The 15,462-nt window shown below is 55.2% G+C and overlaps 1 protein-coding gene across 1 annotated transcript; it reads right to left on the reverse strand.

Moving 5' to 3' along the window:
- Window positions 1–7,431: 7,431 nt before the first annotated feature.
- On the reverse strand, window positions 7,432–14,763 carry CUNH2orf72 (chromosome unknown C2orf72 homolog). Its single transcript, XM_045845714.1, has 3 exons — window positions 14,066–14,763; window positions 11,336–11,449; window positions 7,432–7,848 (listed from the first exon to the last, which is right to left on the reverse strand). The coding sequence occupies exons 1-3, from the start codon at window positions 14,670–14,672 to the stop codon at window positions 7,700–7,702; spliced, it is 870 nt and encodes a 289-aa protein (XP_045701670.1). The 5' UTR covers window positions 14,673–14,763; the 3' UTR covers window positions 7,432–7,699.
- Window positions 14,764–15,462: the final 699 nt, after the last annotated feature.

Below are 15,462 nucleotides of genomic sequence, written 5' to 3' on the forward strand. Positions count from 1 at the left end.
TAATAAGGAATCCACTATTTATTATAAAGTTGAACAATGGAAGTTTTGTATTTCCATTTGGAATAGTTAATACTGTACGTTGACACGGTTTGAAAAATGGTAAGGATAAAAAGACATACACTTTTTTTTGAAAAGTGTTACAAAGGGGAAAACAAGTCTTCCATTTTTGCTTTCCATCTGCCCGGTTCCTCTGTTCAGGTTCTTGGTGTTTAATATGTCTTCAGAAATTTGAAATGGCTGTGGTGGTCGCCGTGCGCAGTGTTACACCAGCCTCACTAGCCAATTTACTTCAATAGCACTGAGAAAGCATTGACAAATATTTGTGGCAAACGATGGCATCTTTAAGCCACTCACCTTTCACTTTAATCGGACAGCAATTACTAAAGCTTATGTCCCAAAACACGGTAACCTAGCGGCACAAGCCAGCGTTTTTGTGGTTAAACTAAAACTTGGTTGATAACACATTTGAGGGTACGTGTGAATTTTTTTAAAAAAGTAGTATTCTTAAGCTATGATTGTTAAAATATATTAAATATAATTATTAGACACGTTTGAACGGTGCAGCTTGGGTTGAAAGGCACTCCCCTTTAAGTAGACCCAATATTTGGAAGTATCATTTTACAGAGGCACTTGGGCCAATGCCTGGCACAGACTCTCAAGTTCCCCAAACTCCTAGAGGAATCACAGACGCTGACAGGTAATGGAGGTGAGCAAAGCAGATGCGCCAGCTCAGCAGGATGGCGAATTGCCACGGAAACTCAGGGATGCTGCTCTCCTGCCTGGACGGCTGGCCCTGCCCGTGCCTCCTGCCTCTCCATCCCGTTCTGCATGCTCTAATCAGAGCGACCTCTTCCAAACTAAATTCGGACCACTGCCTCTGCTCCTTGAAACCCTCAGCCCCATCTTGGCTCTGTTCTTGAGCTCGTTCTTCCGTGTGTCTGTCCACAGCTGTCTTCTCACTCCCTGCTCTCCCTGTGAGAGGGCGATGCTTTCAATTGCATTGGATAAGGTGGTGGCTCCTAAAATGTACCCCCCCGCAGCCTCGCCCTCTCTCTGGAGCACTAGACTCACACCTGCCAGACATCTGTCTCTGCCTGATGCTCCTTAACAACCTCAGAGCTGCACACACTTGTCCATGCCTCCTGCCTTGATCTCAGTGTGGTGAAGGGCATCCATTAGCCACTGAAGCAGGACCCTGGGAGCACCCTTCACCTGGTCTGCACCAGGTCTGGTCTCCTCATTATCTCTCACACCAGCCCAGTCCCCATGTCACTCCTTTGCTCACTGGTTGCTTCCCTTGCTTCTTTCCCAGGTGCCACAGCTTCCAACAGCCTTGACTGCTTCCTGTCTACTACCTCACAGTTCTCCAGTCCATTCGTCACAGCCAGCCGGAAGCACTAGCAGAAAGGAGGAAGAGAAGGACTCTCTCCTCCAAACTCCTCCAGGGCTTTCACCCAACCCTGCTCACCCTCCATCTTTATGCCTCACCCCTCTGCCCTGGCATGCCGTGCTCCAGCCATCCAGAACCATTTGTGACTCCCAGAGCAGCCATGAGGCTATGTACATTGACTCTGACCTTGGTACCTGCTCTTCAAGGCTCTCTCCTCCTCACCTCTGTCTAACATGACCTGTCTGGGGTCCCACTAAAGCAGCACCTCCTCCAGGAAGCCTTCCTTGACTACTCCACAGCATTTCCCCTTACAGCCTTTTCCCCACTACAGCTATATTCATGTCTATTTACCCATGTCCCAATTGAACAAGGAAGTATTCAAGGGCAGGGCCACATCTTATTCATCTCAGTGTCCCCTATAGTAACTAGCAGCGTCAGGCACATGGTAAGTGCTCAATAAATGTTCGTTGGATGAATGGATGAACACAGGGTCAATTAGTTCTTGACACAAGGCTAGAACTCAGACCTATGTTTCTGAAACTCCAGCCCTCTCCAAGACTCTAGAACAGGGGTGTCAAACTCATTTTCACCGGAGGCCACATCAGCCTCGTGGTTGCCTTCAAAGGGCTGAATGTAACTTTAGGACTGTATAAATGTAACTATGCCTTAGCTAGGGGCAAGGAGCTCGGCGCTGCTGCCAGGGTAGAAACAAGGTGCCAGGCTGGATAAAACAAGGCGGAGGGCCGGATTCTGCCCGTGGGCCTTGTGTTTGCCACCTGTGCTCTAAACAAGCTCTGTTTATTTTCAGAGAAGATTTAGGACATAGTAAAATCACAGGAAGAATTCTTACTGAGTGCTCTGTTTATACACAACTACCTCCTTCCAATTTTAGGAGCGACGTGAAACGTCTTAGAGCCCAGACGAGGACAGCTGTGGGCTCTAGCGGTATGGGGTTGGCGGGGGTTGGCGGGGGGCCTGTGCGAGGGTGAAGGGAGGGAACCGCCAGCACGCGCTTTCTCTGCCTGTGAGCGCACCTTGGACAGGATTCACTACTGCGCTTTGCTAGAGCATCATACCTCCGCGCGGCGCCCTCTAGTGGGCAGAGTGCTCTGCAGACGGCAAGGAACTAGGGAAGTGGCATGTGCTTTGTCACCCCCTCCCACGCCCAGCCGAACTCCTAGCCTCTTGGCATTTAAATCCTAGGTCTTACAAAGGCTCAGACCAACTGCTTGGAATCGGGCTTGATTGCTTTTTGAACCACAGCGCGATGAGGTGGAAAGAGCAGGCATCAGAGCCAGCAGACGCAGTTGAAATCCCCGCTCTGCCACTGAGCAGCGCGGTGGCCGTGTGGTGACCCGAGGCCTGTCACAGAGGGGGCGGGTCCACCTCCCCGGCAAGAGAGCCGTGAGGAGACGTGCTCTCTTCAAGGGTCTGGCGTAGCGCAGTGCTCCATGAGCCTCAGAGCTGTTGTCACCGGGACTGGCCCTGAGGCTGGTGCTTGCTTCACGTGCAGCACTCGTGGGTGCCACGTGCTTGCAGAGCAAAAGCGTTTTTTCTCGGGAGCAGCAGTGTGAAGTGCATCCTCCCGGTGACACGGGCCTGCCTCCCGCGGGTGGGTGCTTGGAGGGGGGAAACGCCTGGCCAAGGCTGGAACTGGTCGGGTGAACTGAGGCACGAAGAGCCCCGAGGAAGCCATCGGAGACGCAGGCTTTCCTCCCTCCAAGGATGGTGTCCAGGAAGGGCACTCCCGTCTCAGGCGACTGAAAGGCTGCCCTGAATGAGTCGATCCTGGAAACCACTGGTGTCCCCTTGCCCAGGGTCTGGGATGACCAGCTGGTTCTGGGTAAGTGGCCAGGGGTGGGAGGTGCCACAATGAACCCCCAGGGCAGGTCACTGTCCCATCCCCTCGCCACTAGCCATGGGGGCTATGGAGCACTTGAAATGTGGCTAATGCAGCCCAGGAAATCATTTTAAATTTAGTTTTATTTCATTGCAAACTAAAGACTGATACCCGATTAAGTTATAGGAAAACTTTTAAGTATATCTGAAATGGATCTAGGATGTGAATTTAACTGGAAATTTAACAAAATGTAAGGACAGGCCAAGTATTTGAGATAAAAATCGAGTCTCCGACTTGGGCTGTAGGTGTCAATTCTCACAGGATTTCAAAGATGCAAATGTCTCATTAAATTTTTAAAATATTTACAGATGAAATGATATTATATTGGACATAGTGAGCTAAATAAAATGTTACTAAAATTAATTTCACCTGTTTCTTTTTGTTTTTTCCAATGTGGTTACTCGAACATCGGAAGCTACAGGTGCCTGACACTAGACTTCTCTCGGGCAGGGCCGGTCTAGACCCACCCGAGGCTGTGTTCCCTCTGGCCTCCCACTCGGGCCTGGCCCTCTGGCCTGCTTCTCTGTCCTGCCTTCTCTTTGGTGCAGACACGTGCCCAGACCAGACCAGGCACGGAGGCTGGAGGTGAGACCCACTCCTGTCAGGGAGCAAGGGACCGGAGTGGCTGTCTCGGCAGCCAGGACTGCTGGAGCGGGCGGTGTCCCTGGGGGGGGAGGTGGTGGGGCTGAGAGGCGTCTGGGGTTGGGGTAACGAGCCGGGGCAGCACCCTGGCTACTGAGAAGAGCTCGGTAGCCAGTGAAAGAGAGAAGGAGCCCCAGTTTCTCCCACCAGGACTCAAATGAGGGCTCGGTCACAAGGACTAAGCCAAGCGCCTAGTTCCTCCAAGTACGCTGCGGTGCAAGACAGCAAGGCTGACCTAGGACGCACGGTCTGAACTGCTGCCTGAGGGTCTCTGAGTTTCACCCGTCAAGGGACAGGCAGGTTGGGTCTGCATGTGCAGCAGGCGCCCTGGCTGGGGCTGGGGAGGTTGAGGAGAAAGCCACACAGGGTGTCCCCCAACCCCTGGCTCTGCAGTGACTCCAGTGCCCAGCCTGGGTCGCTGTCCCCGTGGGGGAGGCTCTGTCTCTGCTCCCAACGAGGCAGCCCACACATAACGCAACCAGAGGGCGCAGACTGGGGGGCCAAAGGCATCTGAGGGACTCCTACAGGACCCAGGCTGTGTCCACCCTGCCTCGTACCCCATCTCCCTTACACTCCAAGGTTGTACGAGGGGCAGGCTGCCCAGGCCAAATTCCATGTCCACCTCAGCCCCTGATTCACTAAAACACAAAACCAGGCCAGGAAGGGTGGTGCCACCCTTGGGTACAAACAAGTGGCTTCCCCTATGGCGCTGGCTCTGCTTGCTGCCCTAACAGGACAAAGCGCACGGGGGCCTCTGGACCCCCGGGAGCCAGGCCGCAGGGTGGTTCTGCTGCGCTCCGAGGTACAGCCTGCTAATCCGAGTTAATGTGGCTGTCGCCCACCTTTCCCAGTGACGCTGGGCCCCGGCTCTCTGTCTGGGGTAGGAGGGGCTTGTGGAGGTCACAGCTGGGGGGGTCTCAGCCCTGGGCTCCTCTGCAGGTTTGCCTTGGTCTGGGCTCGACAACCTAGGAACCTCCCTTGCGTGGTGGGTCCCGGAGACAAACGCTCTGAGAGGACAGGAAGTGCGGCACACTCGTTGTAAAAGTCTCTCTGAGACTCCGTTAGGGCTACTTTGTCTCGTGCAACGTGAGTGTTAAACGCCAAGCTAAATCCTACCTCTTCAACAGCCTCTTTAAATATTCCCTTTCCCACCCCAGCCAATACATTTGTGGAGAGATGTCACTCAGGGCGGGACCAGGGGACTCTCAGGACAAACTGTTTCACAGGTTCCCCCCAGTTGCCCAGATGCCTGGCTCCCCGGGGCTCCCATGAGGAGCACCTCCAGGGAATAAAGGGGAGGACCCGTTCTGTTTCGCTCAGGCAGCAGCGAGGTGCTGTCTGGCTTTACGAGATCTAAGGAATTACCAACTCAGGTCAGAAGCAATACAACTGCCACGTGAGAAAGATGAGTGCCCACAAAGCCGGACTACAACCCCACCGGAGGCCCTGCGCCCACGGCTGCTGGCCCCACTCACCTAGCTTGGGGTGCCCACTCTCAGACCTGGTAATCGTCCTTGGAAGGGAGACCCACCGCCAAGGTCCCTCCTGGCACCTAACTCTTCCGTCTGCTGGAAAAGAGCGACCAGACGGGTCCTGAAAGCCTGGCGCGTACCTTGGCCATGCCTCACGGAAGCCAAGGTGGGCCGGGACGGACCTCAGTCCCGTCTCTATCAGTCGGGGGCAGAACCTAAACCTTAGTCAAGAAAGACCTTCTCGCTTCGCCCATTCACAGGAAACACTGAGGGTAATGAAAAAGTGTGTAAACCACCCTCTATACCAGAGGCTTGCGCACTCAAATGCCCACCAGGACCAGGACCCGGCAGGGGTCACTAATAAGTCAAGTGCAGTGGGGGGGATGGGCATGGGAGAGGGGCCCGCGTGTACGGGGTGGCACTACAGCAAAGTGGGGATGATGGCCCGCCCCATCCTCCACCCAGAAACCAAGCTTTTTTTTTATGTGCAATCTCCTAGGTTTCAGATATCGACAATGAACTCCTAAGTTTTTAAACATAGAAGAAGCTGCTTCCCCGTGACTTCTGCCTTAGATGATTTTCTAACTTAAGAAAAGCCCCCTCCCCCTACCAAATAATGAAATTCTATTCAAATCATTACCAAGAGATTAATGGATCAATAGAAAAAAATAGAGCAGCTTCAATGATACCAGTCCCCCCGCCCCCCCATAAACAACATCAGCAGTAACCCATTGCGTTCATTCTTGTGCAGAAGGAAGCCAGCTGGGCCCTCCTACCGGTGCGACAGCTTCACGTGATTAAAATGACTCAGGCTGCTGTGCGCTGCAGATAAGGTGGCGTCCTGCCTGCCTTTATGCCGATAGGGATCAGGCTGCCCGTTGTAGAGAAAAAAGGGGTCCTCGTTAAGATCACCCCCCGACCCCCAGCCACAGGAGGTTCCCGTTCCACATTTTGGCACCGTCACAGAGAGAGCAGAAATAAGGAGGGTACGTAGCACCTGGCAGGATGCCTGGCAAACAGTAGGCACAACCGTACGTCTGCTGCACGAGGGAGTGAGCGTAGCTGCTTGCGCGGCAAGATCGAGAGCCATCCTGGCCATTCCAAAGACTGGCTCCCTCCAGGGGCAGGCGAGGAAGACAGGGGAGGCGATGAAGAATTCCCTCTGAGCAAGCAGATGGCCCTGCTGGCTTTTAAGGGGACATCGCTGACCTTGTCCAGCTCACAGACAGAGAATGAAAAGATTCAGGCCCTCAGCACTTTCGGGCTGGCTCGGCTTTGACCTTGGGTTAGGGCCTGAGATTGAGAGCAAGCCTTATGCCCGATGGTCTTAATCCACAACCCACTCTCCCTTCTGTTTGGTGCTGTGGGCAGTTCCCAGCACCCTTATTCCCAAGGACTCGGCCCAGAAAGTCGCTGTCACCATGAGGAAGAAAGAGAGCCCTTTCTTCTCACGGGGGTGTAAGGCCATTTCCGTCCCGGGCCAGCAGCACACGGAGCATCCTGACTCCGGCCCCTCCGGCCCAGGTGGCAGTGGGGTCTCTATTCCGGCTTGCTCAGGAGCAAAGGTCCCAGGAAGCCCAACCCTCTCTGCTCTAGGGGACTCTTCCTAGGGTTTGACGGGGAGAAGAGATGGGTTCATTCAGAGTTTCTCAAAGGTGCCATGATGGGCATTTTGAGCAGAACAACAGTTCTGTGCTGCTGGAGTTTGTCCTACATAATGTGAGATGCCTGCTACATGCCAGGGGCACACCACAGTCCCAGTGACCCTGCCAATACACACACACACACACACACACACACACACACACACACACTTCTAGTGCTTCCAGGGGGCAGGTAGCCTGGCCACTGGTTGAGTGACTGGTCCAAGACTCCCTGCCCCCTCAATCTGATGACTTCTGGTCCAGGGTTTTTTCCAGCCACACCTGGAATGATGGATGCTCATGCACGCAACCCTGGGATGCCACTGCGCCACAGGGCCTCCAAGTAGACCACCCTCCTTCTCAGTGGCACAGAGAAACCAAGGCACAGAGCGAAGAAACCACTTCACTCTGACCAGCGTGACCAAATATGAGGTGGGGGGCAGGTTCTCAGATGGTCTGTTTTCGTAGGTCCGGCTTCGCTTCGTAAGTCCCGCTGCCTGACTGGGAATCTGACCATGCGGCAGCCCCCCAGAAGGTGGGGTCTCCCTAGTGATGGCCACCCCACTGTCAACACGGAGGCCCAAGGACTCAGTGACGAGGAGCTAGCCCCCAGCCTGCAGGTCGGAGCTGGGGTGGCCCAGGGGCGCAGCCTTCATCTGGAGTCCCCAGCAGGCTCGGGGGGAGCTGGGGGAGCGTGGACAGCTCCATGGCAGGCCCCAGACGCCTTTCCAGGGTCTTCACAGTCTCCGTTGGGAAGTATGACCGTCAGCGCCAGCTCCTCCTCGGGGTCCTGCAAGTGACCTGGAACACAAGAGCGGGGATCCCCTGATCAGAAGATGGGGTTTCTCAGCAAGTAGGCTGGGAACGGAAGGGAGGACACAGGCTCCAGTGACTATCTACGTAGACAACAACAACAACGTGTATATCAAAAGCCTTAAAAATACACATACCCTCTGACCCAGCAATTCCACTTGCAGGATGTTGTCCTGAGGAAATCACTAGGAGTGACTGGGGTAGATGCTGCAGCCGCCCCGCTGCCAGAGCAAGGGTGGGACAACAGGGGGACGGCCCCGCAGACAGGAGAGAGGAACCCGAGTCCCTGCCGGGTGCCCCTGGATCACCCGGCCCCTGGCCCTGACGCCGAACTCACCCCCACGTTCTTTCAGGGGAGGTAACGAAGCCCTTGCTGCTCACGCTAGTTCGAGCCAGTTTCTTTCCCTGAGATCAGTTACGTCCCAGCTGATTCCAAGTCCAACGGAGGGACCGGGTGCACGGAGCGGCTCACCCACACCGTGGGATTCAGGCGCTCAGAACGATGTCTAAAGTTCCATGGAACTACACACACACACACACACACACACACACACGGGCGTGCCAGTACAATTGGGGGAATCTGAGTAAGATCTGTGGATTGTTTGAATGCCAATGTCCGGCGGTGATAGTATCCTACAGTTTTGAAAGATGTGACCATTGGGGAAAACCGGGTGAAGTGTACGCAGGATCTCTCTGGGTGATTTCTTAAGGTGTGTGTGAATCTATAATCACCTCAAAAAAAAAAAGGGTGAAAGACGCTGTTGACATGTAATTACTGCCATGGGACACTGCACCCTCACGATACTCTACTGGTGAAGGAAGCAGATTCCAAAAACGTGTGTATCAATGTTGGTATGATTCCATGTTATTCCCCATATTATAAATGCATGTGTAGAGTCTGTTAATGCGATTTGCATTGCAATACACTCAGTTCTGTAGGAGATTAAGCGATGTGTAATATGCTGCAAAGGAAAGTTAAGATTTACATGATATTATTTTGTCCCTTTGATTTATTTTCCTTTAGTTGGCAGATACATCCAAAATGATGACGGAGAGGTTGCAGTTAACATGTTCGCAATTAAGAATATCAACTATCTGATGCAGATGATTCATACACAATATAGAAGTAAATTTATTAAAATTTAAATAGTACAAGAAGTATAGGTTCCCAGATAGAGGGCCGGAATGGTCTACCCCAAACATGGGTGTGTATTAACCATTGACTGATGGAATTAGGTGAATAATTTTTTAATATTTGTGTTCCTTCATTTGTAGTTGTTGAATTTTCAACTGTGATAGGCAGAACTCTAAGAAGGCCTCAAAAATTCCCACCCGTTGGGGTTCTCATCCTGCATAACCCCCTCCCTTGAGTGGGGGGCGACCTCTGGGTCTATGACAGGACAGTCCCTCCCTTGATCTGGGCACCTGCGCTCAAAGGTGAGGAGGCCACTCCTGTGATGGTTACTTGTAGGAGGAGCCTGGAGAGTCCCCGCCCACTGCAGGAGCAGCTGCCTGTGGGAGGAGGGAACTGCGGGGCTTCTCGGAGGGGACAGCCGGGGAGATGGCAGGGACCTTGGTCCCTCAGCGGCAAACAAATGAATCCCGCCAACAACCGCGTGAGCTTGGAGGAGGATCCAGGCCCCAGAAAGACACGCAGCCCCGCCCAGCCCGAGGCAGCTTCGCGAGGCCCCGGACAGAAGGCCTCGCTTAGCTGGGCCCAACTCCTGACCCTCGCAAGGGTGAGGGAACAGAGGGGTGCTGTTTGAAGCTGCTAAACTGGTGGTAACTTGTTCCTCAGCAATAGAACACTGGTAAGTAACATCAACTAATGATTTTTTTTAAATAAAAGGGACACCATGGAAGTTCATTTTAAAGCACTACCCACTGTTTCTATTTAAAAGCTCTGCTGTCCAGCACACTTTGGGGGTGGGGGCACACACATGCCACTGGCTACAACCTGCTCCCCTGAGGACAGTCACGCGCCCCATTAGGACATTTCGGTCAGCGATGGACCAGCATATAGATGGTGGTCCCACGAGAGAGAGCATCATGGAGCTGCAAAGTCCCCGTGGCCCTGTGGGGGCGTGGGTGCAAGCACACCTGCTGGCTGCCAGTCGTACAAAGGTGCCGCGAGTTCCAGAACGCACAGCGCACAGTGCTCGGTAATGGTGACAGAGGGCCGCCTTACTGGTTCTCATATCTACTGCACTTTTTGTCATTTTAGACCAGGGGCGTCCAACTCACTTTCAGTGGGGGCCACATCAGCCTTGCGGTTGCCTTCAAAGGGCCGAATGCAATTTCAACTCCCTAACAGTTAAGGAGTAGTTACATCTACACAGTCCTAAAATTACATTCTGCCCTTTGGAGGCAGCCTTGAGGCTGATGTGACCCCCCCCGCCCAGTGAACATGAGTTTGACACCCCTGTTTTAGACGATACTCCTCCTACTTGCACCATTTGCTCCGGTGCTTGATTTAATCTCGTGTTGTTTTGTGCAGAAATGTGCAGTCCCGTCTCGGAGCCCAGGAGCAACAGGCCGCCCCACTCAGCCCAGGGGAGCAGCGGGCCAGACCCCCCGGGGGTGTGAGTGCACCCCACGACGTTCGCACCGGGACGAAATCTCCTGACCAGGCATTTCTTGGAACGGATCCTCGTGGGCAGGCAGCAGACGACTAGGCCACAGCACAGCCTGCGGAGTGCCTCTGTGGGCCCCGCTGTCTTTCCCGTTTCCTTCTCCCTCGCCTCCACTTGGCAGCCCGACGGCTCTGCCCCAGAAACGGCTCCTGGGCTGGCGAGCTCCCTCCTCTCCACTCTGACACATTCCCCTCGGGTCCAGGCCGCTTGATGCCCCTCCTGGGACTGTGCAGTGCCCTCCTAGCTGGGCTCTGCTCCTGGTGGCTCTCTGTTCCTAGAGTCCAGTCACATCTCTAAACTCACCCTTCGTCTCCGCACCCTTGCTCAGAAACTGCCAGGGGCTCACTATCCCCGAGACTCAGGTCGGGGTCCCCATTCGGTGCCACCTCTCCGCTTCAGCCTCGGCCCTCACCAGTCTCCTTCCGCACCCCTGACACTCTCGACAGCGGTCCCCTTTCTGAGCACGACATTTTGCTTGCTGGCAAGCCTTTGTTCGTGATGCCCCCTCCTCAGATCTTATTTCTGCCTAAGAAAATCCCCCGATGCCCACTCCCATGTCACTTGCTCTGTGAGACCATGCGTCTGGCTCCCTGTGCCTCACCATGCACATGGCCTACACCTGAGTGTCAGCCCTGCCCACACCGCCTTCCCTAGGTGGAGGCTCCTGGGGCTAGAGCCCTGCTGACCGAGCCTGTACAGGGGCACCGCACCCTGCACACATGGCCAGTGCTCCCTGGACGTTAGGCCCCTCTCTCCCTGAGGCCCCTGTGCACGTGACGGCTCCCATAATCCCAAGCACCTGGCTCTCGGGGGCCAGGAGGCCAGGAAGACAACACACTCACCGTGAGCTGGGCCACTGGGGGAGGTGGCATATGGGTCCTTCCTCCGGCTCCAGGGGCCCCAGGAGAAGCACGCCAGCAGTGCCGGGAGGCCGGGTCTCTCCCAGGCTCCTTCCGCTAGAAGGAACACAGGGTGCCCGAGACAGCAGGTCAGATGGTGCTCGACTGACTGGGAGATTTTCTGTTCAGCAAACCCAGGGCTTTGACCGTCCCCTGCCCTAGTTTCAGCTGCTGCCCGATTCAAAACAAAGATTCTGATTTGCAAAAGGGGGTGGAGTTTTTGTGCTTAAAAAAAAAACAAGAAGAAAAGGATTGCTTTTTATATTTATACGGACTACACTGTTTCATCCTCACAAACACCCTGTGGTGTGGGTACCATGTTGGGGAAGGGACAGGGAGAGAAGGACATGAAATGAATGACAATTACATAGCACGAAAGAAAACATTAAACACTAAAAAACAAACACTGAAGGAGCAGTCACTTCCCCGAGTTTTAGTTCAAACTAGTTCTTAACATGAATAGACCTAATCTTCTGTTGATAATCACGCACAGAACACTCATATGTTGATTCTAGTTTCCTGAGAGCCCCGACCATCCTGGAATAAGGTAACTGCAACAGAGTTTTTAAAAAAAAAAGACTGCAGGCAGCCAAACACAGCAAGCCTTGTTTGTTTTTCTTTACTTGGGGCTTATTTACTCCTAATTTGCACTCAGTTCTAACAAGACCGGATTCTTAGTTTTTCAACCTAAAGGCAGCTGGATTAGGCATAAACTGGGTAAAAGGGCATGCCCGGAGGCAGGCAGCCTAAAAGTATCAGAATAACCATGAGGCCGTGAGGAAGGGGGTTGGGAGACTAAAAAGCCAGGTGCAGTTGCTAGCAGAACCTTAGCAATGTGAATGCATGGGTGGTGCTGCCCACTGCAAAAGCCTGGAAGAAATTAGTGGACAACCAGGTATAATTACACTCACGGCACTTAGTCATCAAGGAAAGGTTTCATATGGTTTAGTATGTCTTTTTTTTTTTAAATAAAAGCAGAAATGAGTTTAACGCAGTAGAGATCGATTCACATGCAAAGCGTAAAAATTTCTTGTGTTAGACTCTAAACAAGGATTCTGCATGCCAGGCAGGTGCTGGGAAATGGGACTATAGTTGTGAATAAACTCACAAGGGAAAGTGACACAAAAAAACCCCCATGTGGTAAGAGATTAGAGAGCAGAGGTGGATTTGGGGATTTTGCTTTTGACCTTGCAAAGGAGTAAGGGGGGTCAGGGAAGGCTTCCTGGAGGAGGAAGTCCAGCTCTGAAGGATTCGATGTGATTGGTCCGGTGAAGAGGCGGAATGAAAGAAAAAGCTGTCCATCCCAGGCAACTGCATGTGTGCCCAAAAGCTTAGCAGGTCAGAGCAAGCTTGGCTCTGGGGAATTAAAAGCTATTCCTTGGGAATGGGAAAGGGTTAAGACACCAAGGGCTCAGAGAATTTTCTAAGCACCAGCTGTCGGTGGGGTAGAAAACTGTCCCCCAAGGGGCCAGGTCAGTGAGCCCGCTGGCATCAACAGTCGGAAGGACAGTCCATCTCAGGACATGCCCTGTGTCTTTCAGCACGCAGGTCTGGGCTTTCAAATTTTCCACAGAGGCAGTGGAAAGGGGTTTTGAGCCCCAGTGGGGAGGGGGCGGCGGGGGAGGGGGCAAAGGTTAGGGCAGGCTCTACAGCTGAGAAGGATGGCCTTCCCCCAGGCAGGCCAGGCTGGCAGGTACGTCTGTCACACCGAGGCTCCTTGCTGGAAAAGGCCCCCCTGCGAGGGTGGCATGTCTGGGTTGATTGACACAGCAGCGCCCCGGGAGGCCAAGCCCAGCCTCTGCCTTCACAAGAAGGCTTGGCCTGGCGGAGGCTGAAAGGAAAGGCTGGAGGGCTTGGAGAGGAGCAGGTTGGCGGCGGGGGAGAGGGGAGCAGGGAATGCAAAGCCTGCGCCCCCCCCGCATCTTCCAGCTTTGCCAGATCCGCCAGACTTCCTGCCCGTATTTTAACCCGAGGATACCGAAAGGCTCCTGGAAAACCCTTGTGCGCCAGGATGGAGGAGATTCTGACCCCGCTGACTACGGCAGCAGAAAAAGACCCTCACTCTCCTCCCCACACTTCGGGAGAGTGCGAAGCGAAGGGCGGGAGACACAGCAGGGGCCGCGCAACCAGGGTGGGTGGCCAAGAGGGACTAGAAAATTCTGTGCCCGTAGTTCCTCACCCCCTTGCCCCACACCTCCAAGGCCCGGCATCTGTCCCTTCCCTTCTTCCTAGGAGCCGCCTGCGCTCACACACTGGCGCTTCCTCCACCTTCGCATCCCCAGCTGCGCAGCGTCCTGGGAGCCTCTGGCACCTCCAAGCGGCTCCCCCCTGTCCCATTTCGGTCCTAATTCCGCTTTGAAACTTGCACAACCCAGGTCTTTCCCATCTCCTCCCCCTTCCCAACTCCCCCCAGCTCCCAGATCTTGGACCAGCAGAGTCCAACTCTGTTGTTTATTCCCTCGGCTTTCCTAAGCCCCTGTCTCCCAGGCACTCAGGATCCTCTCTGGACAGACTCGACCCCTGGCCCCGGGCCTACTCCAAGCTAGCTGGGAGGCTCAATGTAGGCACCTCCCCTTTCGGGGCCCGTTTGCCTCGGTGCACCACAAAGAGGGGAGCTAAAGAGTTGCAACCTGGGGGCCTTCCCCCGCCACCGTCCACCTCGCGCCCCCTCACCTGGTCGCGCGGGACCGGCGTCTTGCAGTGCCCTGCTAGCAGCTGCCTGGACCGCCAGGCTGGAGGCTGGGTGGCTGGGGCTGTAGGCCGCCGCCTGCACCGGTCCCCCTACCTGGCTGCCGAACACTGTGCGTAGCAGAGCCTCCAAGCGTCGCAACGCCGGCGCCACCGCGTCCTCGGGCCCGGCCTCAGCCACCAGTACCCCAACCAGCGCCGCGCCGGCCGCCCGCCGGTCACGCACATCCCTCAGCATCTCCCGCAGGCGGCGCCGCGGCTCCCTGGCGGCCAGCGAGGTTGCGCGGCACAGCACGAAGACGAGCGGCGAGTGGATAGCGCGCGCCCTCGCCGTCCTGGGCGCCAGCGGAGCCCTGGGAGCGCCGGGCCCAGCGCCCTCGGCCACCACGTTGCCTGGCTTGCCCGCGCCTTGCTCGGTCGGGAACACGGTCCGGGCGAAGTCCCGCAGCAGTGCGCGGCTCTGCTCGCGCTCCCACAGCTCGCCCACCAGCAACACCTGCCCGCGTCCGCCCGCCGCCTCCACCAGCTCTTGGAAGGGAGGCTCCCCCAGGAGCGCGGGCTGGGCCGCTAGCCGTTCCAGCTCGCGGTTCATGCTCTCTGGGGCTAGTCCTCTGCAGCCGCCGCAGCCCAGCCGCCGCACTTCAGCCGCCGCTGCTGGACTGTCCTGGCGGTGGCGCCCGGCCCGGGGAGGACACGCCCCCGAGGGCTGCGTCGGGCCATACCCCGAGCGTGCAAGCCGGGCTCTCCACGCTCCAGCCGGTTGCTGGGCGGGGGGCAGGGGCTTTCTCCCCCAGCCCTCTAAGGGGGGCAGCTTCCACGGTGCTTGTGTGTGTGTGTGTGTGTGTGTGTGTGTGTTGGGGGGGCTCTTGTCTGAGCCGTGCGTCCGTCCGTCCGTCCGTCCATCCATCCATTACTTACTGAGCACCCAGGAGGTGTAGGGCAGCAAAAGGGGGAGGAAGACAGAAAATCACCATGTGAACAAATATACCTCACAAGTCAGGTCGTTCCGAGACCTGGCGCAGATGTCTGAGAAGTGTGTGTGGTTTGGGGAGAGGAACTTCAGAGCCAGGGCCTGCCCCTGACTGTGTGGGCACCTGAGAAGGCGGTGAGCAGGTGAGCAAAGCGAGGAGGCAGGGGTTTCTTCTGTTACTTCTGTCGGTTAACTCAGGTTTGGGGCCTTCAGCATTTAACAAAAACACATTAAGGGCTTATTATGTTTTTCAACAAATACTTAACTACCGGCAGGGTATAGCCAAGAAGGCAGAGGGTGCTGCTCCCTATGGGGCAGAGGGTCTGGGGACAGACAAGGGACACTAAGGCGCTCTGATCTCTCTGCTGGGGGAAGGGAGGGGACAGGAGGGTGTCAGCAGGCCAGGTCAGAA

The sequence above is a fragment of the Phyllostomus hastatus genome, unplaced genomic scaffold (genome assembly GCF_019186645.2).
Source record: "Phyllostomus hastatus isolate PE091 unplaced genomic scaffold, TTU_PhHast_1.1 phas_contig_477, whole genome shotgun sequence".
NCBI lineage: Eukaryota > Metazoa > Chordata > Mammalia > Chiroptera > Phyllostomidae > Phyllostomus > Phyllostomus hastatus.

Bases quoted from the DNA above. Each gene is read 5' to 3' on its own strand.
- CUNH2orf72 (XM_045845714.1), bottom strand. From the start codon at position 14,672: ATGAACCGCGAGCTGGAACGGCTAGCGGCCCAGCCCGCGCTCCTGGGG. The intron at 11,450-14,065 runs GTGAGGGGGCGC...TGTTCCTTCTAG, and splicing joins CGCCGGTCCCGCGCGACCAG to CGGAAGGAGCCTGGGAGAGA. The intron at 7,849-11,335 runs GTGAGTGTGTTG...CTTGTGTTCCAG, and splicing joins CCCCAGTGGCCCAGCTCACG to GTCACTTGCAGGACCCCGAG.